The following is a 25465-nucleotide window of genomic DNA, read 5'->3' on the forward strand; positions in this document are numbered from 1 at the left end:
CCTTACTGAATCGTACTCTTCTTCTGTTGTGGAGTTGGTCCATAAACTGAGGAATTTCGTACCTTATGCTCTATTATAATGACAACAGAGCATTGTAGACAGAAAGTTTTTCAATAATTTCATTTAGCATGAAAACAGTTCTGCGACCGAACAAAATATTACTTTAGCAGCAACCAATATATTTCTTAGAAATTGGCCCATACAGGTGTAGAAGTTCAAATAATACATAATTGTTCAAATAGCAAATGATTTCTATCGTCCTTGGAACGTCAGTAAAGGGCATGAGTTGAGGTTGATTCAGAGATGTTTCAGACTAGAGACTGAATAGATATACTTCCTATGACGCATCTTATGACACATTCTAAGCTGAGGCGGTGCAAAAAAGTGGATATATCATTGAAAGAGTTATATAAGTAATCACCTCCGCATTACTTCAAATACACTGTACAATATCACCAACAGTGGATTAAATTACATAAAAGAAGAGGAGATGAAGTTTAAACCAAAACAAGATCCCCTTCCTGTTGATCTTCTTGTTCCTCGGGCAGCCTTCCTTCCCGATATGGCAGAAGAATACGCTTAATATCTTCTGCACTTAGAGTCTCATACTCTAAAAGTGCATTTGCCAATGCATGTAATGCCTTTTCATGCTGAAAAATGTGAAACAAGAAAAGTCAGTGAAGTCCATGATTGCCAAAAACCAAATGCGAATGCTGGCTATTCCTATAGAATACAAACCTTTTTAAGAAGGGCCTTTACACGATCATATGCTTCTCTTAACAGTTTCACAACCTGAAGAACAATTTAAACCAATTTAAATCGAAAACTAATTTCACCATAATTTAATAATAAAGACCCGAGATTCCAAGAAAATACTTCAGCATCAATACGAGATTGCATTTCGGGGCTCGGTCGATCTTTGATATGAACTGGCCCAATTGTGTTGCTCATGCCACAGCTTGAAACCTTAAACCGCAAAGTTGATAATAGCATTAAATGATTAACATAAAAGTGTATATGTCTTAGCAGAAGATGGACATCGAGAAATAATTTGTTCTTCAGTCACCAAACAATGGAAATTGTGAAACAAACATTACAAAAGTAGAGCATATATGTAATAAATAAACAGATGCGGAGGAACAAACAATGACTTCAAACACAACAATTTTATTGCTTAGACAATAGGGAAACTTGGACTATCCAAGGAAAACATAAATTTAATTAGGAAGAATATTAACTTACTTACATGAGTACCTTAATGGAATTAATACTGGATTTCTTAAAAGATGGAATTTACATGATAGGATAAAGAAAATACCATATAGTGGGCAAGCTCTGAAGCTGTGTGTAGATCACTGCTTGCTCCAGTAGTGATATGATCCTGACCGAAGATTATCTCTTCTGCCACTCTTCCTCCCATGCAGACATCAAGACGGGCTAATAACTGCCTCTTGCTAATTGATGTCTCATCATTGGAGGGGAGCTGGGTGACCATTCCTAAAGCAGACCCACGAGGCATAATTGTTGCCTTGTGAATTGGATGTGCCCCCTCGGTATTGAAAGCAACAATTGCATGACCACTTTCATGATATGCCGTGAGCTGAATGATGTGTAATTATTTTAGTAAATAACAATGCACATTCAAACTGTAAGCATTTTGGACTTCAACTTCCTTGTGAATGATATGCATACCTTTTTCGAGTCTTCAGATATGAACATTGTTTTCCGCTCAGTACCCATAACGATCCTGTCCTTCGCAAACTCTAACTGTGTAGCAGTCAACTTCTCAGCGCCTTCAACCGCAGCTTTAATGGCAGCAATATTTACCAAGTTTGCAAGATCTGACCAAGATTACAAAGAAAAATGGAAATAAGAAAGTTGGGAGGTTCATGCCAGCAGAGACTAAAAATTTATGAAACAATTTTCTATGAAGATGCTAATTTCATATATTGAAAGGAGCCTACCTGCCCCATTGAATCCTGGTGTACCACGAGCAATAGCTTTAACGTCTACATCATCACCCAATGGTTTATCCTGTAGATAGAGCTCCAATATCTCTTGATGACCTCGCACATCTGGATTAGGAACAACAATCTGCATAATAACATTTGTTACTCTACTCTCTTTCAAAGTAAATAAAACAATTGACCAATAAATTGATAATAAAAGCGACAAAAACGTTGGTCCAAAAAAAAGGCAAGATAAACCTTAAACAGATGCCCATCAATTGATTCTGTATGAATACTGGATTCTCTTTTATTGAGTAATCTTGAAAAATTACAACAGGGGACAAGTTGTGTCCTGAAAACCTGACGCCAAACTTACATAACAAACTAATGCTACAAAAGCTAAGAGACTTGAGTCAGTTCCCAGCGCAAAAACATTCCTCTGGAGTGCCATAAGACACCTCCAACTTTTTTTCCAAGTCCTTGCACAAGTTAAAAGCCAATTCTAAAATTAATTAATTTTTTTTTTGGCAGAATTAGTGGGGACATATATAGTAGAATTTCTTCTACCAAAACAAATGTAGACGAAACAGAGTTAAGAAGGAAATAGTACAAAACAATGGACACAATCTCCAGTAGAGCAGAGGTCTACAGAGCCTTAAAGTACAACAAAACTAAAACCCAGTTAAGAACTAAAGGAACTAATAAACAGCTTTATTCATATTTGAAAGAGCTATCCTTAAAATGTAAGGTAATGGAAGCCCGAAGAGATTGCCGAAAACAAACAATATTCCCACAAATAAACCTGTCTCCTCAGCCCTCAGATTCTCAAAAATCCTCTAATTCCTCTCCGCCCAAATTACCCAAAAACTAATCATCACAACAAGCAAGCAGCTAGAGAAAAAAATTTTATGGCGGTGGAACTATGTTGGGTAGACAACAATCACAAAGAGATGATTGAAGAATGTGGAATTATCTAGAGAAAGCTACAAACTTGTGGCTAGAATAATAAATCCAAGTCAGTGGACTTGGTGATGTCGGCAAACAATACCTATAAATATGCATGAATGTACTCATATAAGGTGGAGTTAACCAATAGAATTCCCAATCTATATGGGAGCAAAAATAGCTACCCAAACCAATCTATGTTGTGGAGCTTCTAAGAAAGAAGCTCAAGTAGCCAATAGCTACAACAATCAAATGTGGTGGCCAATGGCCACAAGGGAGCCACCGAGTGAGCTACCCAACCTAAAGAGGGTGATTATTAGCCAAGAGGTAACCCACTCAAGGTGGCCAATAGCCTCAAGTTCTATGTACACCAAGCTACGTACTATCCTCCTCCATTCTAATAAAATCTTTCGTTTCAACTATTGTCCTATACTTCCTAAACCCCTTCACCTATAATAAACCAACAATGGTATCAAAGCACACACTCAAAATCCAACAAGTGGTAGATCTTCCCCACAACCATAAGCTTCTACCCCATGAGGAGTCGATCTGACAAGGGGTTTGGTAGTTGAAACAGAAGAAGTTGAGATTTCTTGTTTGAAGTTTGTGGATGACACAATTTTCTTCCATTGCAAGTGGGAACAAAATTTTAGAAATTTATTGATGATTTTGGAACTTTTCAATACTATTTCAGGATTGAAGATAAATAGAAGCAGTCTTTGACTAGCAAACCCTAGCTCATTGATAATCTGATGGGGACATCATTGTCAAACCACTTAGAGTTTATGAGAGAAAGAGATGGAAGAAGAGTAGTCATAATCCAGTTATGTCTTTGTAGCTGGATTAATTGCTCTTCATCTTCTAAAGTTCTCCATCAGAGACTTTTCATATTTCTTTGGGAGTTTCTAGAGTTCTGCAATCTATTTATTTTCTTTAAAAGCTTTAAATAAGTGTCTTTAGGTTTTCTTGTCATAAAGTCTTGGTGCATGTTTCCAGTAATAAAGTCTTAGTACATGTGATGCAGGAGCATCTACGAAGCTCTCTAAAATTACTTAGGCCTGTGAATCAATTGAACTAGGGTTCTATTTACTTTAAATTATTAGTTACTTCTTTTCTTTTCCTATTCTTACTAGGTTTAATTTCTTGTTTAGGTTTTTAATTTCCTATGTCAATTAGGTTTTCTGTATTCTAGTATAAATAGGCTAGTTAGAGACTCTTGTATGCAGTTTTTGTTGATGACTATAATTTCAGACTTTAGTCTATAGAGTTTCTATTGCGATTTTTGCCTAGAACTCAATTGTCTTAATTCCAACTTCGATTCTAATGCTTTATCCTTCTATTCTTTGTATTTTGAGTATGTTTGGGTCGTTGGACAGCAGCTTATAGCCGCTGCCCTGCATCAAATTGGTATCAGAGCCAGGTTAATCCTTGCTCCACACCATGGTTGGATGTGCTCGAGGTCGTGGACAAGGGAACCAAGCCCAACAAACAGAGATGGCTGAGATGTGGCGTATCATGGAAGAGTTGTTGAGAGCGGTGCAAGCCCTCCAACGACAGGAACGAGCGGATGCCTATATGGAGATTCCGGAACGTAACCGCAAACCTTTAGACATACCAGAAGATAGTCGTAAGGATGACTTTGAAGAAGAGGTAAACCCCATTCATGAAGCTGGAAACCATGGTGATGGTGATCGAGGTGGATTGGAAAGAGTGGTTCACCCTAATTCTTTAGTTAGTTTCATAAATTTAGATATCCTTGCCATATTTGATCGTTATTTGGAAGAGGATTGTGAAATTTGTTTTCAGGTTGAGAAAAGATTTGATTTTGACAATGTATATGGTAAGAGTAAGCAAGATGAATCTAGTGTAATCTTGAAGGTGGTGGATCAAGAAAAGGTTGGGTCTGAACTTTTGAAGGAGCACAATCCATACAAGTTTGAAGGCAAGGTGATACAAGAAAGTCTTGAAGGAACCATTAGAGATGAGATGAGTTCTAGTGATACTTCTGAGTATGTTGATTTTCTTGGAGTTGATGCTTTTGATTTGAAGATTGCCAAGAACTTTGTTGATCGTGTCAATCTAATGGCTTTTGGATTGAACAGCTTTTGGGCTGCGAGGTTGTATACAGTAGATAACTTGAATTGTTCTAGAAGGATTAAATATTCTAAGTATCTATTTCTTTGGAGTGGGAAGGTCAAAGTTCTATAGACAGTTTATGTAAGTGTAGGTTGTGTTAGAAAGTTTTCAGCAAAAGGTTGGAATTCGAAGACGAATTCTTCACGATCCGGTGGAATTGATGCAAGAAAATAAACATAAGTATTCAAGAGTGGTTCAATATTCAAAATCTCTCTTCGTTTGGAAAGGAAGAATTCAATTTCAAGCTTCTCATGGAGTATATTCAAAATACCTCTTTGTTTGGAAAGGAAGAATTCAGTTTCAAGTTTCTCATGGAGTCTTCGTTGATAACAGTTTAGACTCGAGGACGAGTCTCTTCCAACTAGGGAGTTTGATGCAGGAGCATCTACGAAGCTCTGTAGCACTTAGGCCTGTGAGTCAATTGGGCTAGGGTTCTATTTACTTTAAATTATTAGTTACTTCTTTTCTTTTCCTATTCTTATTAGGATTTGGTTTAATTTCCTGTTTAGGTTTTTAATTTTCTATGTCAATTAGGTTTTCTGTATTCTAGCATAAATAGGCTAGTTAGAGACTCTTGTATGCATTTTTGTTGATGAAAATAATTTCAGACTTTAGTCTATAGAGTTTCTATTGGGATTTTGCCCTAGAACTCAATTATCATCGTTCCAACTTTGATTCTACTGCTTTATCCTTCTATTCTCTGTGTTCTGGGTATGTTTGGGTCGCTGGACAGCAGCTTATAGCCGCTGCCCTGCATCAACATATATTCAGTAATAAAGTCTTAGTGCACGAATTTAGACTATTTGTATTTGGGAGTCTTAAATGTTAGTTTTGGGTATAAATATATGTAAGTACCTTGGGTAAAGGCAATGAACTTTGATAAATAAACAGTTATCAGAAATTTTCCAGCCTACTTTCCTGCGATGGGAATTTTGGTGCAAAGCTTAGTTTGTCCTTATCTTTATTATTAAGCGGTTTGCTGTTTAATTTCCATTATTCTATCAAGTACTTGTTTCCTTGTTCATATTCCAGCCAATTCTTCTTTTATTGCCTTGTTTCTAAACTTGTTTTCATTGAAGCCTAGAAAAAGATAATCTTAAGCCTATATGGAAATTAAAGACTTGGCATTAGACTTTGAACACATCCTACACTAGAGGAATCTACACAATTCTTGGAACCACTTACATTCTGGATTTTAAAGAGCATAATGTGGGCAACAAAGTTAACCAGTTTCATGCCTATTTCCTACTGTGAATTCCTTGTTTGTTGATGGGTGCTGATGCCTGGTAAAATTTAATAGCTTGAGTTGATTCTAAAATTGATCTTGGTACTAGTTAACTCATATGCTGCATCATAATCTGTACAATCTAGGATCTAGAAAACGAGTTTATGACATGAGAATTGTCTTTCCAAGTGCTAAAACTTGAACCCCAAATTATTGAATAACAATATTGGAATCCCAGGTGCTTGCATGCAGCCTATTTTCTTCTAATGACAGATAAAAAAGGGCATTGGAATATCCACAACCATTTTGCCAGTAATACCTCGTTCCTCTTCATCAAACTACCCACCCCAAACCTCCTTTTTCTTTCTCATTAGACATGACATCCCATCTGATAATCATTTTTCATTGAAGCTTCTACAGAAATGAAAGGTTACAATCTAGAAACATTATTTTTTTAAAAAGAAACAAATTGTACTACAAGAGGGACAAAATACAAAGGTGGATAAGAAATCCACAGCAGGCAGAGAAGAAGAACAAAGAAAAAACAACCCAGCTCTCACAAACCCAAAAGACAACCCAGAACAACCTTAAGCTCTAAAACCAGACAAACCCTGCTCCCTAGACAACCACAACTAAACTCTCAATGATTTGGTCGTTTCGGAACACCAACATGCACTTTTCTAATGATTTTTCTATCTAATTTCCCTCCCTCAACCTTACTAGCAGAGCCCAAACCAATAAATAAAAAAAGAAATAAAAGAAAGTGTAATCCACAGAAAATATAAATAACTTACATGCCTATCAAATCTACCAGGCCTTGTCAGAGCTGGATCAAGAATATCAGGCAAGTTTGTTGCAGCCATCAGAATTATTCCCTGCAGAAATGTCAAAACTTCAGAAATAGTAGAAAGGAACCCATAAATACAGAAAGATCCTTTAATATACCTCATTCTGCTCAAAACCATCCATTTCAACAAGTAGTTGATGCAGCGTTTTCTTTGTATGCCCTTCCCATTGTTTCCGAGTGGATCCAACAGCATCTATTTCATCAATGAAGATGATGCACGGAGCCTGTGAGAAATGAAAATCATACAAAACGCAATCAGAAGACATGCCAAGAAACCGCTTGTATGACTTCAACAAAGTGCGTAGTTTTAGAAAATCTAGAACAGATAAGACCAAAATTACCCTATGAACACTATTGAGTTACTTAAATGGGGGTCGAATGACTAGACGCATGAGGAAATTTGTAACTTTCCTTAGGGAGGCTGAACTTAGGGATCTTAGGCTACTTCATCCAGTTTTGGGGAGAGGTTGGCTTGTTCAAGGCGGGATGGTTTCTCTTCTCTCCTTTCAGGGAGGATCTTTTCCCTAGTTTTAGACCAGGAGGTAATGTAGTACAGCCCGTAGGTATTAGATTAAGCACTTAAACAATAGAACAGAGAAAAACATAAGAGACCGAGGAGAAGAAAATATAGATCGAAAAGACGAAAGAAAGGGAGAAACAGTAGAACAAGAAGAATACCAGAGATTGAGAAGAAGAAAATATAGATCGAAGGGACTAAAGAAAGGGCAGAAATCAGAGAGTTCTAGAAAAGGTTTACTCAACATTCAAATCTGAATTTTCAAGAACCACATGGGGTTATTTATAGCAAAATAAAATATATAAATAATAGGATAAAAATCCTTTGCTTAAACAGAAATCCTGATGCAAATAAAACAGGAAACTTAAACTACAAATATGGAAATCTGGAAAAGTAGAAATCCTACTAGTAATTGGAAAACTAGAGGATCTAGGAAACAAACAAATACATTAGGAAACAAATAAATTTAGGTCCTACGCGTCCTGCATCAGGAGGCCCTTGTAATGATTGTGTCAGATCCTTTTGCCATCATCTTGGATACCAATACCGTGACAAGGTGTCCCTCACTCTTTAGGGTTGACACTTGACAAGATGGAGTAAAACCATAAGGGTTTCAAGGAAAACTTCAAGAACTGGAGGGAGGAATGTTAGGTTCAGGAATGGACGTGTTATGGAAGTTGAGGATTTAAAAAAGGAGCTGAAAATCTAGAACAAGGATTTGGTGATATTAGACTAAGGCTGCTATTCCAGATCAAACAAAAGAGATTGATATTCTAGAGAAAAAGGGTGAGACGGTACCATGAGGCAAGACAGCAAAGACCTCAGAAACAGGTTTGTAGAATTGACCAATGTTACCTAGAACGGAGTTCGAATTGATACGTGGAATAGGGTATGTTAGGGTAGACTTAGTTTGTAGGGTGTTTTGGGTCATGGTTTGTTTTGAACTCTTAATGTGATCAATAATTTTTAAATAAATTATACATTAGGAGGTAGCCCGTACCTAAGGTTTTTGGGAGCCAGATCTTTAAAAGGTTAGTAAGGGACTAGATGGGTGGAAAAAGGGTTCCTTGTCTTGGGGTGGTAGCTTTGCGCTGACCAAGTTAATAAACCTTCCACCCTCATACAAGAGCAGAAGGCTACAGCATTTTCTTTATCGGTGGGTGAAGATGGAACAAAGTAACTTCTGGTTGACCATGGTCCCAGAAAAAGAATACAATCGAGAAACGACAAGCATAAGTAGAGTAGCCATACATACAAAACTATTTCCAGATCTATGTGTCGAAACTCAAAGTTCTAGACTCACTTTGGTGAAAATCGGGTAGTGAGTAGTCTTCCAACCTGCTTCGTGTCTCCATTTAAATTATCAGTTAGGGTGACAAAAACAGTTGAGAAATTATTTCAAATTAAGGAAGGATTGTTTGCGGGAAGGTCGAGAAGAGTGTAGAATAGATCATCTACTCAGCTTAGTCAAAGACAGAAGGAGAAAGGGGGAATTGGTATTGGGTAATCTGAGTAAAAGGAATATTGCTCTCTGGGGAAATAGTTGTGGTGGTTTCCCCTTGAACAAGATTCTTTTTAGCTCACAATTATTAGGAGCAAGTTTGGATTGCATTCTAATGGATGGATTTTTTAAAATTTTTTTGCTAGAATCAGTTAGTTGATCGAAACTAGATCACGTGGAATGATAATGAATATCAGACGATACATTTTGTACCTTGCTAAAAAACTGATCCTTGCCAAACAACATCTTGTCTAACCCCAAGGGCAAACACCTAAGGAACAGGAACAATTCTCAAGACAAAACACTCATTCTTTGGAATCCGTGTCTAGAATAGGACGTTAACTGTCGAGGTGAGTCTTGAAGAAGCTCAAACATATATCACGGTTCAAGACTTGAAAAGTTCATGATGGCCAAATGAAAAAGCTCTTCCTAGGTATAAATGAAACATAATTAGCATACGAATGCATCTTCGGAACATGTTACAAATGCATATCATTTGCCCTTGACGCATATGATTTACACAAGAAAAATTTCGTTAGATTGTTGTTTTTGTGTACACGATTCTTCGTACCTCAGTCCCGACTGATCACACAATTTCTATGATTAATTGTTGCACGTTTACAGTTGGTTGTGTACTCTACAAAGCATTTCTGATTGATTATGCATGGATGATCCATATTGTACCTTCCCTGCGACTCATCATGACTGTCGTGCTGGATCTACTTGATTTATTTGTTTTATTGATAAATATATAAATACTATGTTGTGTCCACTACTATCTCGATTGAGTGTTATTAATTCCGTTGTTCAGAGTGATCAATCCTACATTTCTTTGTGGTAGATTTCCCCTATGAATTTCCTTTAGCTTACACAGACCATTCTTCATTTTCCTTGCAAGCCTTTGAGCCAAACGTCACACAAATTAACTCTGTTGCTTCTGAAAAATTTCTTGTCTTTAGTAGCATCACTAAAACACTTACCTGACCACTCTGCACAACCTAAGTCCACTTTTGTGGAATAACTTCTCAATCTATTTCTCTCCATGATTCTCATCATCCACCACCTCTACAAAGCCTCATCTACCTCTAAGTTTCCTATTTTATTTGGATTAGGATTTCTTTCCTAGAATAGGTTTAATTTTCCTTTTCACTCTAGGGTTAGATTATTATAAATACCCTTCTATGTAATTCATTATGGAGTTGAGATTTGAGATATTAAGAAAAGTTTACTTTCCAGAGATTGGAGACTCCTTGGTGTGAAGCCAAACCCCTGGAGTGATTCCAGACCTATCCTTGTTCATTCTATTTTCTGTTTTCCATTGTTTTCGCTTCCCCTAAACTACCTAAATCTACAATTCACCCATGTCCTACATCAACTTTTCTCAAATCTCGCGAGTTCTTTTTCTTAACCAGTCCCATTTTACACTGGAAATACATATTGACAGAATTGCCATCATTCTGGCTCTCCATGTTCTATGTATGCAGCTATGTAAGTAATATCAAATTATTCCACCTTTTGATTCTGGTTAATGTTTCATGATGAATAGTTATCTCAATAGCTCAAAGTTTTAGTAAGCCCTTGGGGCTAGCCAAAGTGGTGAGGGTGGATGGGGTAATGGTAACGATTAGGATAGGTCGAGGGTTCGATTCCATTTAGCGTAACCAAAATAGTGGAATGTCTTAGTTGCTTTATTAATCAATTTAGTATATATTCCCATAAATAACTTTTTAAGGCATGCCAAATTGCCACCAAAAAATGCCTCATAACCAACAAACCTTTTTTTTGGCTGCTTGGAATAAGGATCTTACACGCCGAGCACCAACTCCAACAAACCTGTCATCCGAATAAGTAACATGAGATCACTACAGGCTTGGCAATGTCAAGTAATTCCCAGATATAAGCAATATCAGTTCGCACAACACAGCTCATATCGTAAGCAGTGACAACAAAAATCAGATCTCAATTGATTAACGCTCATACATTAAAAGAAAAAAAAAAGGAACTAAAGAGCAAAAGAGCAAACGAACAAAAGAAAACATACAAAAGCTTCATCTTTGAAGAATGTCACACAAGCATACATGAGTACGCTGTTGAGAAACAGTAAAGGCTGATATATTTGTGGTGCTGTTTATAGCAAAGTAATAAGATCAATAATTATTCATATCTGAACAGCTGGATGGCCAAAAATACCAACAGAAACTTCATAATAATATCCCAATCTAAGTATATGTATCAACTAAATAGCTTGAAAGACCAACAGAAGCTTGATAATTCACTGCCACAAATAGGGAGTAGCAATGCTTTGAAACCCATCCAAGATCTGACATTCAACAACATGCTTGAAGTTAAACAATTCTAACTTTCTAAGACCAGAACCACTGACCAGCAAAGCTTTACATGGACCTGATAATGAGCAAGTTAATGTGAAACAAAGTGATGGGTGTAATTCAATTTTCAGGTACAGATCTGATAATTATGGGTTAGACATGATTTAACAAGCCAAAAAAGACCGCAGGGAAAGGTTCATACAGATGGAAGGAAAAGAGCATTACAAAGAAAATGGTATTTCATTGAGAGATATGTAACAGGACATGACGTTTTTAAAAGCTGACATGGATAACAGATAAGAATTTATAATAACATATTCATTGTACTGCATTCGACAATTTTAAATCTGCTACAGTTGATTTTAACCATCACTGGGAAAAGTATAATTATTTAACCAGTCCAAAAAACCAAGACTGCAAATTATCCTCAAAACAATCTAGCTAAATAGCATGCGACAAGACTTATTTAAATGAAATGAAAAGTAGAGATACCTAAAATAAAATATCAGAAAACATAAAGCTTTCAAAAAATAGCACAATGTTGAGAGATTTTTTATATGAAAAAGCGTATAAGATGGCTCACATTTCCTCAAATTCAGATCCTGCTCTATAGAAAAATGGTACACCAGCTTCTCCTGCAATAGCCTTCAAGGTCCAACATAAATTAGATTTTTTTTTTTTTTTTTTTTTTTTTTTTTTGGAACTTTTTATAAGAAACATAATTTCATTAAAAAGGAACAGAACAATACAGAGGACAAGTAGTCCGCTCATCTAGCTAGAAAATGCCAGCCAGCTAAACACAACAACAAAGATTGCAAAACATAGCAAAGAAGCAAAGTTACATGGCAGCAGACCAGTACAGACTAGTGAACAGCAGAACTCCAAGCATACAACTAAGCTTGAAAAGAATTATCCCAAAATTCAGAAGATACCAACACCCCAAAACGAACTCCGTCCCATAGAAGATCCTTCTCCACATCCCTTGCTCCACCAAAAAAACCTATATCTCCCACATAACAATGAAACAAACGAGGCTGGAGTCGGTCAACTGAAATGGTTCTCCCTAAACAGTCTTCTCCATAAGGTCAGAGCAAGGGGGCAATGGAGCAACAGGTGATCTGAACTCTCAGAAGATTTTTTTTTTTTAACAGAAACTTTACAAATTCAAAAAATAGAGACGAAGAAAGCAACAACCTCAAGACCAAAACAACAAAGGAAAGCAGGCCAAAAAACAAACAAGAAGGCCAACCAGGAAAAGAGGAAAGAACAACACATCACTTGACAACCGCTAACAAATCACGCATAATAGAAGAGAGCCAAATCCTTAAAAATAGGAGTAACCAAAGCCCATAACACCTCCCAAAACTTCACTCTATCCCACATTTCAGCCACCCCCACACCCTTGTAGTCCTAAAAAATTCTTCTGTTACTCTCCAAGCATAATTTCCAGAACACTGCATGCACCAAGCAACCCCATAGAGCTTTAGCTTTCTTCCCCCTACCCAGCGCATCAATCTTGGAGGATAACAGCTGAAAGCAACCTTTAGGAATAACCCAAGCAGCATTAACTTCCCACAGAAGTAACCATCACACCTTTAAGGAGTAGGAGCAGTGAATGAACAAATGATCTGGCTTTCCCAGTCCATATTACAAACAGTGCACCAGTGAGAGGATAAGCACATAAAGGGGCGATGCTTCTGCAAAGTGTCACAAGTATTAACTTTCCTAATGGCAACCTGCCAAAGAAGAATTTTAACCTTTGGGAGAGTCGTAGCCTTCCAAATTTGAGGGTACGGAGGGAACTCCTCCCCACAACCATTATGCTGAATGAAGGATAAAAAAGAATGGCATGAGTATAACCCTGAGTGATCCAACTTCCGCCTTCTGTTGTCCCTCCTAGAGGGAACCAATCTAACTCCATCCAGGATAACCAGTAACCTAGTCGCCACATCAATCTCCCTCAAAGTAAGGTGCCTTCTAAATCCGAAATCCCAAATGTGAGGATACACTCCAGAACTCACAGCAGAAGAAATACTGGATTGCTTCTTACTGGACAGAATGAAGAGTCTGGGGAAAACCTCTTTGAGCACACCTCCCCTACACCAATCATTCTCCCAAAATCTCACCCTATCCCCTCCACCACCCACAAAATCGCAGCCTTGAAGAAATACAGGATAACCACTAAAAATGTCTTTCCACTGGTTACAACAAGAGCCATGAGATAAAACATTAGCATTCCAGCCATTAGCACTCACCCCATAAATACTCTTGATCACCTTGTGCCAAAGAGAATTAGGTTATTTGGGGAATCGGCAAAGCCACTTGGTACACAAAGCCACATTCCTCACTTTTAAAGAACCCACCCCTAAACCGCCATGATTTTTTCATCTTTCAACAACCTCCCACCTGACCAAGTGAGTTTCCTTCCCATCATCCACACCTTCCCGCAAGAAATCTCTCATTAGCTTCTACACATAACTCACCACACGGCTTGGCATTTTGAAAAGAGATATGTAATAAATAGGAATACTCTTCAAAACAGCCTGAATCAAAGTGAGTCTTCCACCTTTGGATAAACATGTCTTCTTCCACTTCTGCAGCCTTTTCTCTACCTTCTCCACAACCAGATCCCAAAAAGTGTTCTAGGATTCCCACCAAGGGGAAGGTCCAAATACAACATAGACCAAGCCCCCACCTCGCAGCCCCAAGCCTCGGCCATCGTAGCCAGCTCCCCCTTGTTGTAATTGATGCCAATTAATGAGCATTTCGACTCATTAATTCTCACACCCGATACAAAACAAAATAAATCAAGCATCTCCAGAAGATTGTGCCAATAATCCGGCCTGTCCCCAATGAAGAAAATAGTGTCATCGGTAAATTGGAGATGGGACGCCTCCACCCGATCCCGGTCAGCAACAAGACCATGAAACACATCCATCTCCTGAGCTTTCTCAAGAAGCCTACTCAGCATGTCCATCACCAAGGTGGAGAAAAGGGGAAAGCGGGTCCCCCTGTCTCAACCCTCTAGAAGCCTTAAATTTCCGTATAGGCCTACCATTGATCATGATAGAAAAATTTGCCAAATAAAGACAACCCGAAATCCAGCTTCTCCACCTTCCCCAAAACCTTTTTCTAACCATAACCTCATCCACAAATTGCCACTCCACATGATCATATGCCTTCTCAAAGTCAATTTTAAAAACAGAACCAGCCGCATTATGTTTCCTACTCTCCTCCACCACCTCATTAGTGATCAAGGCAGCATCCAAAATCTGCCGATCCCTCACAAAAGCACCCGGGGAAATGGAAATAGTACTCCCCATCACCTCTCTTCTATCTACAAGTCAAAACTTTAGAAACCACCTTATACAAGCTAGTCACAAGACTAATAGGCCGAAAATCACTCACTTTGACTAAATCCAACTTTTGGTTATAAGGCAAATGAACGTTTCATTGGTGATAACGTTGATAATGCCAGTGTTGTAAAACTCCCCCATAACCTTCAAGGAATCCTCTTCAACAGTTTCTCAACAAGATTAGAAAAGAAACATAGAGAAACCATCAGGCTCAGGAGATTTATCTCTCCCGCAGTCGAAGACAGCCCTTTTGACCTCCTGCTCTTTAAAGGGTCTCTCAAGCCAATCAGCCTCAGCGGAACTAATACAGTTTCAATTTAGGCCCTCCAAGCCCTAGCCCCCCTCATCATTACTGCTATAAAGAGTTTTGAAAAAGTTCAGAATTTCAGTCGCAATATCCCCTTCATTTTCAATCACCCCAACACCTCTTTACTCCAAACTTCTTATTTCCCCTTTAAAGATTTTAACCTCCTCATGAATTTGTAACCCTTCCACCCCTGACTCTGATCTTCCACCCACCACTCCTTAAATTCCTCTTAAAGTCAGGGTGCTCCAGCCACATGTTTTCAAAGTGAAAAGGACCTGGCCCCCACTTCAATTTAGAAGTATCCAGCTCAATTGGGCAGTGATCAGAGATGACCCGAACCAACGCCTTCTGTCTGACATTGAAAAAGCAATCTTCCCACCTACCCGTGAATAGAAAACGATCAGGCCTTCTACACAGAGCATTTTCTCTAAAATTAGACCAAGTAAAGGAAGCATTGAGAAGACGAGGGTCCCGAAGATTCGCGTCGCTAATGAAGTTAATGAATACCCTCATGCTGCTCGTCATCCCACTCCCATTAGATTTCTCAGTGATGTATCTTACGACGTTAAAGTCACCTCCAATGCACCACTTAGCACCACACAACCCATAAAGACCAGCCAACTCCCAGAACCGACTTCTTTCCCTTGGCCAACAAGGACCATAAATACCAGATAGGCACCAGTCAACCCCTGAATTTCCTCTAATTTTAATAGAAGCTGAAAACTCCCCAATTTCGGAGTCAGAGACGAAAGAGATATCCTGAGTGTTCCATATAATTGCAATACCACCAGACCTTCCTGTCAGAGGGGCACAGACCCAGTCCCTAAATCTGGAACCCCACACCCTAGCCACCAATCTCCTGTCAATCACTTCTTTCTTAGTCTCTTGCAGAATCACGATATCTGGCCTAAGCCGCACCAACTGCTCCTTCAAAATCATCCTTTTTCTTCTGCTTCCCAGACCTCTTATATTCCAAGTAATAATCTTCATTGATTAAACTGAACAACCGTTCGTAACATCGCTGCCTCCAAACTGTCCACTTCCAACTCTGGCGACCCTTCCGCCTTCTTATGATACTTGCTTCTTGATTTGCAGGATCGACTAAAACTGTCCTGGAGTAAGTTCTTCTTAAGAGGAACAACAGGATATACTAAAACTGCCCCAAAGCATTTTTACTCATCACAGACCAGGGGGGATAGAGACAACAAGAAGACTATCAGCTTTAATACTTTTAGGGCTTGGTTGTATGTCATCTCCAGCTAAATAGGGCTCAGCTTCAGCCCCAGCAACTTGGGCAGGGCACCCAGTTCAAGCTGCCCTAAGCTGCCATCCTGATTTCATAGTTAACACGTAATGAAGTTTTATGGTTTACAATAAGGGAGTCTTTCACTTCGGTCTCTTTGGTGCGATGTTAGCTGTTAGTTGTATCAATTATTGTTCTAAAAGATAAATAGAAAAGCACCAATGATATTATGTAATATGCATTAAAGTACTTTAAAAACGACAGGAATATACATTTAAAACCTCTCACACACACACAGAGACACACAACTACAGAGACAGACAGACAGACAGATATTTATTTGACTTTCCTCCATTTTTGTGTATTTGACGATCCACATTTAAAACAGAACCACTCATGGATGTATCTAACCAACATGTAACCGAATACAATTACTTCAACATTTATGGGTTTATAACCGATTGGTCTTCACAAGTACCGTGTAGAGTCCAATGCATATCTGCATTCAGGAGATTGACATATAGATGTCCCAAAAGTGCCAATTAAGTCTGGAAGGTGCAAAACCCAAAATTGTTATATCTAATTCATCCTAGAGTTAACTCCACTCCTAACATTTCTCTTTTCGCTACATGCGCTGGCAAACTAATGTTTAAAGTTGTATATTTGATGGAGTTCCCTATGTATGAAGCATTACATTAGAACCAAACCTTACATTGAAACCAAATGTCAAACATCTTAATAAAATGCTTGTCATTAGGCAGCATGACAAACTTTTGGAGAATGAATTCCAAATTGTATCCTATTGATCTACAACAGTGTCAAGAAGCATTACTGCGATCGGCTAAATCCATCCAAACATAAATTGTCAAGATAACTGTGGAAAATAAATCAACTTACTTTAGCAAGCAAAGTCTTTCCAGTTCCTGGTGCTCCTGTCAAAAGAATTCCCTGCAATTGAAGTACGTCTTAGACTCATGCTATATCAAGCCCAAAAAAAATTTCATATATAACCCTGGTTTAAAATGTCAATAAAAAAAGGATCATATTTAACCATGAGGAAGAAAATATCGATGAGTTGAAATTAACAGAAGTTTCAATGGCAATATCAACGTCAATGAAAATTTACGTAAAAGTTAAGGAAACAATGAAGATTCACTTTAAAACATGAAAGTCTGCATAAAACTTAAGAGATATCGGCAACATCTGGAATTTTTGCCCAAAAATCCTCCAGTTGTCACAGATATGTAGCTCAATATCAAAGATTCTGTTTAATTTCAAACCAATAAGAAATTTAATGGGTATGTTACTGAGGTTTTGGAAATTCTAATCAGTGTTGCAGTACCCAAATCTCAACTACGACCGATATATCAATAATTTCATCACCAAGTATTACATAGCAGACAATAAAGAGCAAAGCAAATATAAATGATCAAAGTACAAGTTTAGGAAACAAATACTACAAAACTAAAGTAATTTGACGGAAAGACGACTTTTGTTGATGCCTTCTTCAAGTAGCAAGATAGTAAAAGGTAAAACTGTGGAGCAGAATGAACGTACAGAAGAGAACTCAACTCAAAGTAACGTATGACCCAGAAGCTAACACAAACCTTTGGCAATTTGCCCCCAAGGCGAGTAAACTTAGTTGGGTTCTTCAGGTACTCCACTACCTCCTCAAGCTCCTGCTTTGCATCATCACAACCTTTCACATCTTTAAATGTTTTAACGTTCTGCAAGAAATCAAAGAAAATGGCAGGAATCCTGATCAAACGGTATATTTCACATCAATGATAGATCCACACCCCACCCCCCACACTAAAAATAATAAACAACCTCCCAAACCAAGAACGTGATTGCTGCCAAGGACAGTAACAATCTTTTAATTTATTTATTTTTTCTAATAAGAAAGAACCAATGTAGTTAGCAATTAATAGGTAATACGGCATTACTAAATAGTACACGACTTGAAATGAAACACGAAACTAATTACTCAAATTAGACAGTTATCTTCTGTGTATTAACCTGCTCTAAATCCAATTTACATTAGAAGTTTTAGCACTCACCTAAATTCTTTAATCTTCTGTCCATAAAGAAATGCGAGAGAGAGAGAGAGAGAGAGAGAGAGAGAGAGAGAATGTGTGCATCTGACAAACTAAATGTAGTAGAGAGGTGGATTACTCTCACGATTCTGGCTGTTGTATTTTGGGTGGATTTCTTGTTTACCGATTGTACATGTAGGTTTTTCTTAATAAAATTGGTATTTCTTATTTAAAAATAAAAAAACCTCAGATCACAGAAGATTAAGCATCTACCTTTTCTGGAATGACTTCTTTATTCAACTCTTTTGGGGCATAGGAAGAACTTGAGCCAACACCAGAAGTACCTATCCCACCCAAGCTCCCTATGTACTTTTGAAGAGCAGCAGCACCCATGAACCTTAGCAAGTTCCACATTCAATAATAGGAATACTAAAGATTAACAGCAAGCAGTAACTAGTAAATACGGAGAGACAGAGAGAGAGAGAGAGAGAGAGAGAGAGAGAGAGAGAGAGAGAGACTACAGAAATGAATTGTTCATACCACACTAATCCAACAGCAACTGTGAACAGGATAGTTGAGATAAGCTCTTGTGCAAAACGAGATTTGTTTGATACTTTAGGTTCAACCTAATAAGTGAATCGTGGATTAGGATTAAGGACTAAAAGAAAAGTAAGGGGAGGAGAGAAAGGAGTGAGTAGATGGAAATCAAGATGAAATAAACCAGGCCAAAGCACAGAACACGGACAATATTTTTCTGCACAAAGATTACAAGTTGAAATGAGACTTACCATCACCACATGCAATGGCTGCTTCTCATTTATGCCAGGGTTGAGAAAGGGCTCATCCATGTTTCCTGATGCACGCTGCTTCAACTCTTGCAGCTGCATATATACTCACCCATTATTCAAACAAAACTACTGCATCACAAGGTACACAAAAAGAAGATGCCACGAAAAAAATTGAAAAAGTAACAGACGAAGTAATTATAAGATGAAAGAGCACAGTTAAGATTAATAGAAGGGTGAAGGGGCTTTTATTTCTTGAGTTGTCTCGACTACAGCATAGTGCCATTACAATAACAACTGACATTAGGTAGTTAAAAAAGTGTCTTGACATCTTTTATATTTTTCTTATATGTGTATATATATTTCTTCAAAATATGAGCAAGAAGATGATTGCCAGCCCACTGTGACCCTACTCTGAATTGAAAGTTTGCACAACTGTAAATATATATAATAGTTCTTTATTTTAGTTATGGGAACAGGTGGGAGAAAGAACATTAATTCTTTCTTTTGGATTAGTTATGGCAGATGGTACTATTATAGAAGAATATTGCTAACATCTGAAGTCTAAAGTTTCACAAACAACCTTCAAAGCAAACATGCAACACATGCTTTGAGAGTTAAGGAGAGGCATTTTCAACCAATGTATCAACCTAAGGTAGAAAGAAAAAGAAATGATGGATAGGGTGTTTATTGACATGGAAATTACTAGTAGTCTTCTGGAATATAAATGAAATCTTTCCAGCTTACTGGGCTTAAACTGAATACACCTTTCTCGTAAAGCACACATCTGATGTTGTGGAGTGGTCAAGCAGCGCAAGAATGAAGATAATCAAAGAAGAGTAGATTTTCCAGTCATATTATGCTTGCATCAATGGTGGAGGAAGTGACATGGACCCATTATAGACTTTTCATAATCTTATCTTGGTAACATTCCAACTAAAATGCATCGACAAGTTACTGCACATATCTATCCATATATTCAAATTATACAATGACCGAGTCCCTTTGTCTTTGGCTACACAAACTCCTCTCAAATAGAACCTGAGTACATGGGACCTGTAGGTAACTGAAAAGCAAGTTTCCATAAGTAGCTCTAGACGTTAAAATAAGAACCTACTTCTACATTTATGTAATGAGCTTGTATAGTCTGGAATCCCAAATTTCCTATCTTTTCTAGCCTACTCTTCTACAAATGCATAATCATTAGGATAACTGCATCGATTTTACATTGTACAACAAAGGAGATTAATTGATTCCATCCAAAAGAATTTCATATTCTTAGTGCCTCTTTTCCTTTTTCCATCTGTGGCATATTGGTAGTTCATTGATATAACTTGAACCCTTAGAACCTCCATTTAAACACAAAAGGAAGAAACACTTAGTTTGTGTTTGAGATAAAAATACAATATCGATCACCATCCAGGACAAGTAGATAAGAGCCTAGAAGTTACACAAACAAGATGAGGATGATGATCTTATAGTGGATAAAAAACCGTACAGGAGAGTTTAATTTTTCTTTTGGCGGGGGAGCAAACAAATTATACAATGCAGGGTCACATGATTACCAATGAAGGAAGACTAGAAGGCTTTCCAGATTCCTCGTCTGGAAGATACTCAGCAATAGCATCAGTGACCACAAGAGCTCGAAGATACTCTGCAACTCCTTTACTGTCCACACTATGATCCCTTTGTTCAAAGCGCTTGATGACAGACTCAGGACTGAAAGAAAATACCAAAGCTTTGTTAACTACGAACAGTGCAGGGCAGGGGGAGTAGAGACCCAAAAGGTTGACGACATAGGTAAAGAAATAGATCAAACCAATTGCTTTTCTGTCAGTCTTCCAAGGAAAAATGAAAAATTACAGAGCATACATGACTACAGCATACATCGCTTCAAACATAAACACACCAAATCCTATTTTGATCGGGTCAAACATGATGTACATGTACAATTAAGAAAAATGTAACTAAAGTGATTTAACATAAAAGTATATTTGGATTGTTAAAAATTGCAAATTTATCCTACACACTCAACTATGAAAAAAGTTTTATTTAATTTAATGATGCAGCAGCTACAGCTTGGTTAGACAAAAAATATCTTCTTTGGCATCCCAAGACTAAGTACATTGCCCAAATCTGAAAATAAAGCCTTTTTAGAATAAAGTGAAGTGTTTGTTGAAGGCTTGGGGCCTTCAGCAAATCAGATTAAATTGGATGAAAATTTAAGTGTTTGTTGAAGGCTTGGGGCCTTCAGCAAATCAGATTAAATTGGATGAAAATTTAAGTGTTTGCTGAAGGTTTGGTGCCTTTGTACCTCTTCTACCTTCTCTCTCTTCTTTCTAAGTTCTTCTCCATATCTTTGTCTTCTCTGAAATACAGCAACCCTAAACCTTACTTCCTCTCTAAAAAATTTAATTCAAATTTCCATCCTCCTAAAACCCACCATAACCATACTTGAACACCCATCCTGTGCTGTCCAGCATTATTTAATCTCCAGAAATATTGGAAGTAAAAATAAATAAAATTGAAACTTCTTTAGTACTTAGTTAAAATATTCATTCTCTTTCCCTTTCGCAATTTTCTTATCAACCAACTAGAACATGATTAAAGAAAGAACAAGTTCAAAAAACTGGTTGACACCCTTAAAAAGAAAATCCTTCAATCCCAGTGGAGAAACTTCCACTCCAAAAGTACGCCTATTTGGTTCCGAACAAAGGGAGCGCAAACAGCACAAGGGGATAATCTTCCAAGTCCCAACAGCCCTATTATTCCTCTTCACAAAACCTCATCTCCAAGGGCATAACAACCACTCAATACAGAAGATGGCACAACCCAAGAAAGACCAAAGGAAAGAAAAAGAGATAACCCCGCAGCTCTTGGGAGACAGGGCAATGCAAGAAAATACGACTAATCGACTCCTCTGCATCCTGGCAGAAACAACACTGACTAACAACTACCTGCCCTAGTTTAATCAGATTGGTAACACAGTTAAAACTTCCCCAAAGAAACAGATTTTTCCACCATTTACTGAGACTAATACAGTGACATGGTTTCACTTTAACTGGTTATCACACTATATAACAACAGCAACATAACATTATATACTTTAGGGAAGAAAAAAATTATTTTCTCAGTGATAAAAGAAATTATAGCACAAATACTATAGCCTAACCTGTGTTTGTTGAGCTCAGCCAGCAGAGCACTCTGCTTCACGGGGTCCTTGGGATTGGCATCGGCCTCTGCAATCAAAAGCTCCAACCGTTTTTCCTGCCGCCAAAATGGCCACCAACTGAACCAATTGGAGGCCAATACCTTCTCAAATCTTCCTTTTGCAGTTGCCCACAACCCCATCAAGAACACCACCAATGGTATTCCAGTCCCACTCTTCTGCCCCACCAAATTCCCACTCTTTCCCTCAGCTTCCACCTCTTTCTCACTCTTTCCATCCCCTTTCTCCAAACCCACTTTCCCAAACTTACTCTTTACCTCAAATTCCAATTTTTCGCCTCCAAATTCATCAGTTTCCGGCTTCGCCACATTTGAAACCGAGCTATTCTCACCACTAAATTCCTTCAAAATCGAATCCTTGACCTCAGAACTTAAATGGGAATCCACCAAATCCGATTCTTGATTTAAATTCGCATTGTCAGGGTGCAATGTGCAAGAAACCAATGAACTCGGAGGGCCAAATCCGAAATTTCTAGAACTTTGTGGTGCAGAGAGATAGCTATTAGGCAGAGATAGCGGGGTGTAAGTAAAAGAGGCGCAGCGGGAGAACTGAAAGCGTTTCAATTTAGAAGAAGGAGTAGGAGAGAGTGAAAGGTTAAGAAGAAGCGAACCTTGCAGAGTGGTCATGGTTTAGGGTTTATCAAAATGGCTCTTTCTCTCCCTCTATCTCCCTCACCCGCTCTCTCTCTCTCTCTCTCTTGTACAAAAAAGGGTGTGCAAAGAGACGGTTTTCTTTCTCTTCTTTTGGTCGCGAAGACAGAGTTTGAGAGCCACAAAATTGCGTGAGAGAGAAGATTAGAGGGAACAGAGAAAAAACCTTATCTTGGGATTGAAATTGGCGCCGGCTTCTAGTTTGTGGTTTTACAGATGGCTCTGTCTATTTCTATTTTACAAGAATACCACTATTGACTAGAGGTGGCAATATTGTACATGGTTAATACGACTTGCGCAAAAATTTAGTATTGGGTCGAGTTATCGATCGTGTTGATATCGTATTGACCGTTAACCCGTTAAGTATCGTGTCGTGTCGTATGAATTCGCGAATATCCGTTAACCCATTAAGCTCATGGACATTTTTGTAAATTTATCTTCTTCTTTTTTTCTTCTACTTCTTCTCTTTCTTCTCTTTTGTCTCTTCCTCCCCAATTCCCCCGATTCTCTCTCTACTCTCTCACACACACACTCTCTCTCTCTCTCTCTCTCTCTCTCTCTCTCTCTCTCTCTCTCTTCAAAACCCAGCAATCTTTGAGCTTTCTTCTTTTCTCAACTTGAGAGTCTTAAGCAGCCACCCAACCACCATGAGCCATCCCAGCCACCTCCCCCTTCTATCTCCCTCCCTCACCGATTGATCCCACCTATTCCCTCACCTTCTCCGATGGCTCTTCCTGCTCCACACCCACCATCTCTGCTGCCCAAACCTTTGAGGGCCACTCACACGGCATCTCCAATCTCACATTTGAGCTCTATTGATTGTGTTGATTGTTTTTTTTTTTTTTTGCACTGGTTGATTTTTTAATTGTTTAAAATTTTTGTTTTTGTTTTTATTATTTTTTAAAATTCTTAATAGATTATCATGTCATGTCGTGTGATTCGCGAATTGTAACGGGTCGTGTTCGTGTTTGACATTTTCAACCCGTTTTCTTATCGTGTAGTGTTATGTCAACTTGTTAAAAAAAGCAGATTGACACTAAAACAACACGAACACTGAAAAAACAACACGAATGTCAGGTCTACTATTGAATATGAGAGAAATTTATATATACTAAAACTCAATCCAACCAGACATTGTTACTAAGCAAAGTGGAGTGACGCAAATGCCCCCTGTTTTATTGTTACTCAGCCTCTTTTTTTTTCTTTCCAATAGCATAGTAAAATATCTCAACTGCCCCCCACTAAACCTTTTCTCTGTTCCCTTTTTGCCCCTCCCATTCAAATGCTAAGCCTCGCGACTATTTAGTTTGTGCAGAGACGTCATTCATTTCGAACCAAACTGGTTGGGCTAGTTGGGGAGCAGTGATGGGATGCACTACTTAGATTTTCAGAGATTCATTTAGGGCAGTCATTGGGGCAGCGCGCTGCGAATTTTGCCCTTCTTTTGGTCATCATCTCATCGATTTGTTTGTTGGTTGAGAGATTTTTTGTCATTCATAGAGCATTGGTATGAGAGATCTTCCATCTTTGTTGGCTACCTCAACTTAGATTGCTCATATTTGTTGGGTTTTCTTCTTCAACTTTTCAGTTTTTTCTTCCTTTTTCTCCTCTTCTTTCTTGACCATGTCTTCTTTTGATGTTTTGTAGGTGGGATTTTTCTGCTTTAGACAGAGCTAGTTGGCTATTTTTTTCGTTTCTATTAAGCAAGAGGTGAGTTTATTTGCTGAAATCAATTGGAAGAAATTAATTATTTTTGGCTTTGTTTTAGCTAATGACATCGATTGGCAATTTGTGTTGATCATTTAGCCATATATATTGTTCTTCTTAAGTCCTTAATGATGAATTGTTGGTATGGACAAAACTCTTTTTCTTTTTTCGTTTTTACAAAACAATTGACTAAACCATCAACACCACAAAAGGAGAAATCCTTTTTTCTGCAGCTGAATACCATGAAAGTTTTAGATGCATTGTCTATCAAAATCATGAAGGAAAATATAATTATGATGGTAAAAATGACTGTTTAAAAGGAAATGTCATCACAACATGGTTCAAAATACTCCAAACTTGTAAAAACGACTTGCTATAATAAAAGCAACAGAGAAAGACAAGTCTTTTTAGCTTTTTAATAGAAAAAACAAAATAACTTTTTAACAAATTAATGACTTGCTGATGGGTTGCTGAGCGAACTGTTGAATCCTTTAATTCATTGCTCAAATTGGTTCCTAGAACGAGTTAGTGATTGGTTTAGAGGATAAGTCTTTAAGAACAATGGTTGTGGTGTAGAAGAGTTTATTTTCTCTTGCTGAGTAAACTGTTTTATTCTCTATTTTAGAAACACTTGCTTTTGTCCTCAACAAAAGCAATCAATTCATCAAGGGTAATCTAAATTGTGTAATGATCTATTGTTGTTAA

General features: G+C 37.9%; 1 protein-coding gene across 1 annotated transcript; it reads right to left on the reverse strand.

Annotated features, from left to right (window-relative positions):
- Nucleotides 1–162: 162 nt before the first annotated feature.
- On the reverse strand, nt 163–23260 carry FTSH11 (FTSH protease 11). The gene is made up of 17 exons (XM_016795856.2): nt 22347–23260; nt 20740–20893; nt 19178–19270; nt 18930–19015; nt 18663–18786; nt 17961–18080; nt 17251–17301; nt 12031–12092; nt 10896–10953; nt 7201–7326; nt 7050–7130; nt 1965–2094; nt 1693–1841; nt 1319–1600; nt 877–966; nt 739–792; nt 163–650 (listed from the first exon to the last, which is right to left on the reverse strand). The coding sequence occupies exons 1-17, from the start codon at nt 23027–23029 to the stop codon at nt 498–500; spliced, it is 2496 nt and encodes an 831-aa protein (XP_016651342.2). The 5' UTR covers nt 23030–23260; the 3' UTR covers nt 163–497.
- Nucleotides 23261–25465: the final 2205 nt, after the last annotated feature.

This window comes from Prunus mume, linkage group LG7 (assembly GCF_029339155.1).
Source record: "Prunus mume cultivar Tortuosa linkage group LG7, ASM2933915v1, whole genome shotgun sequence".
Taxonomy (NCBI): domain Eukaryota; kingdom Viridiplantae; phylum Streptophyta; class Magnoliopsida; order Rosales; family Rosaceae; genus Prunus; species Prunus mume.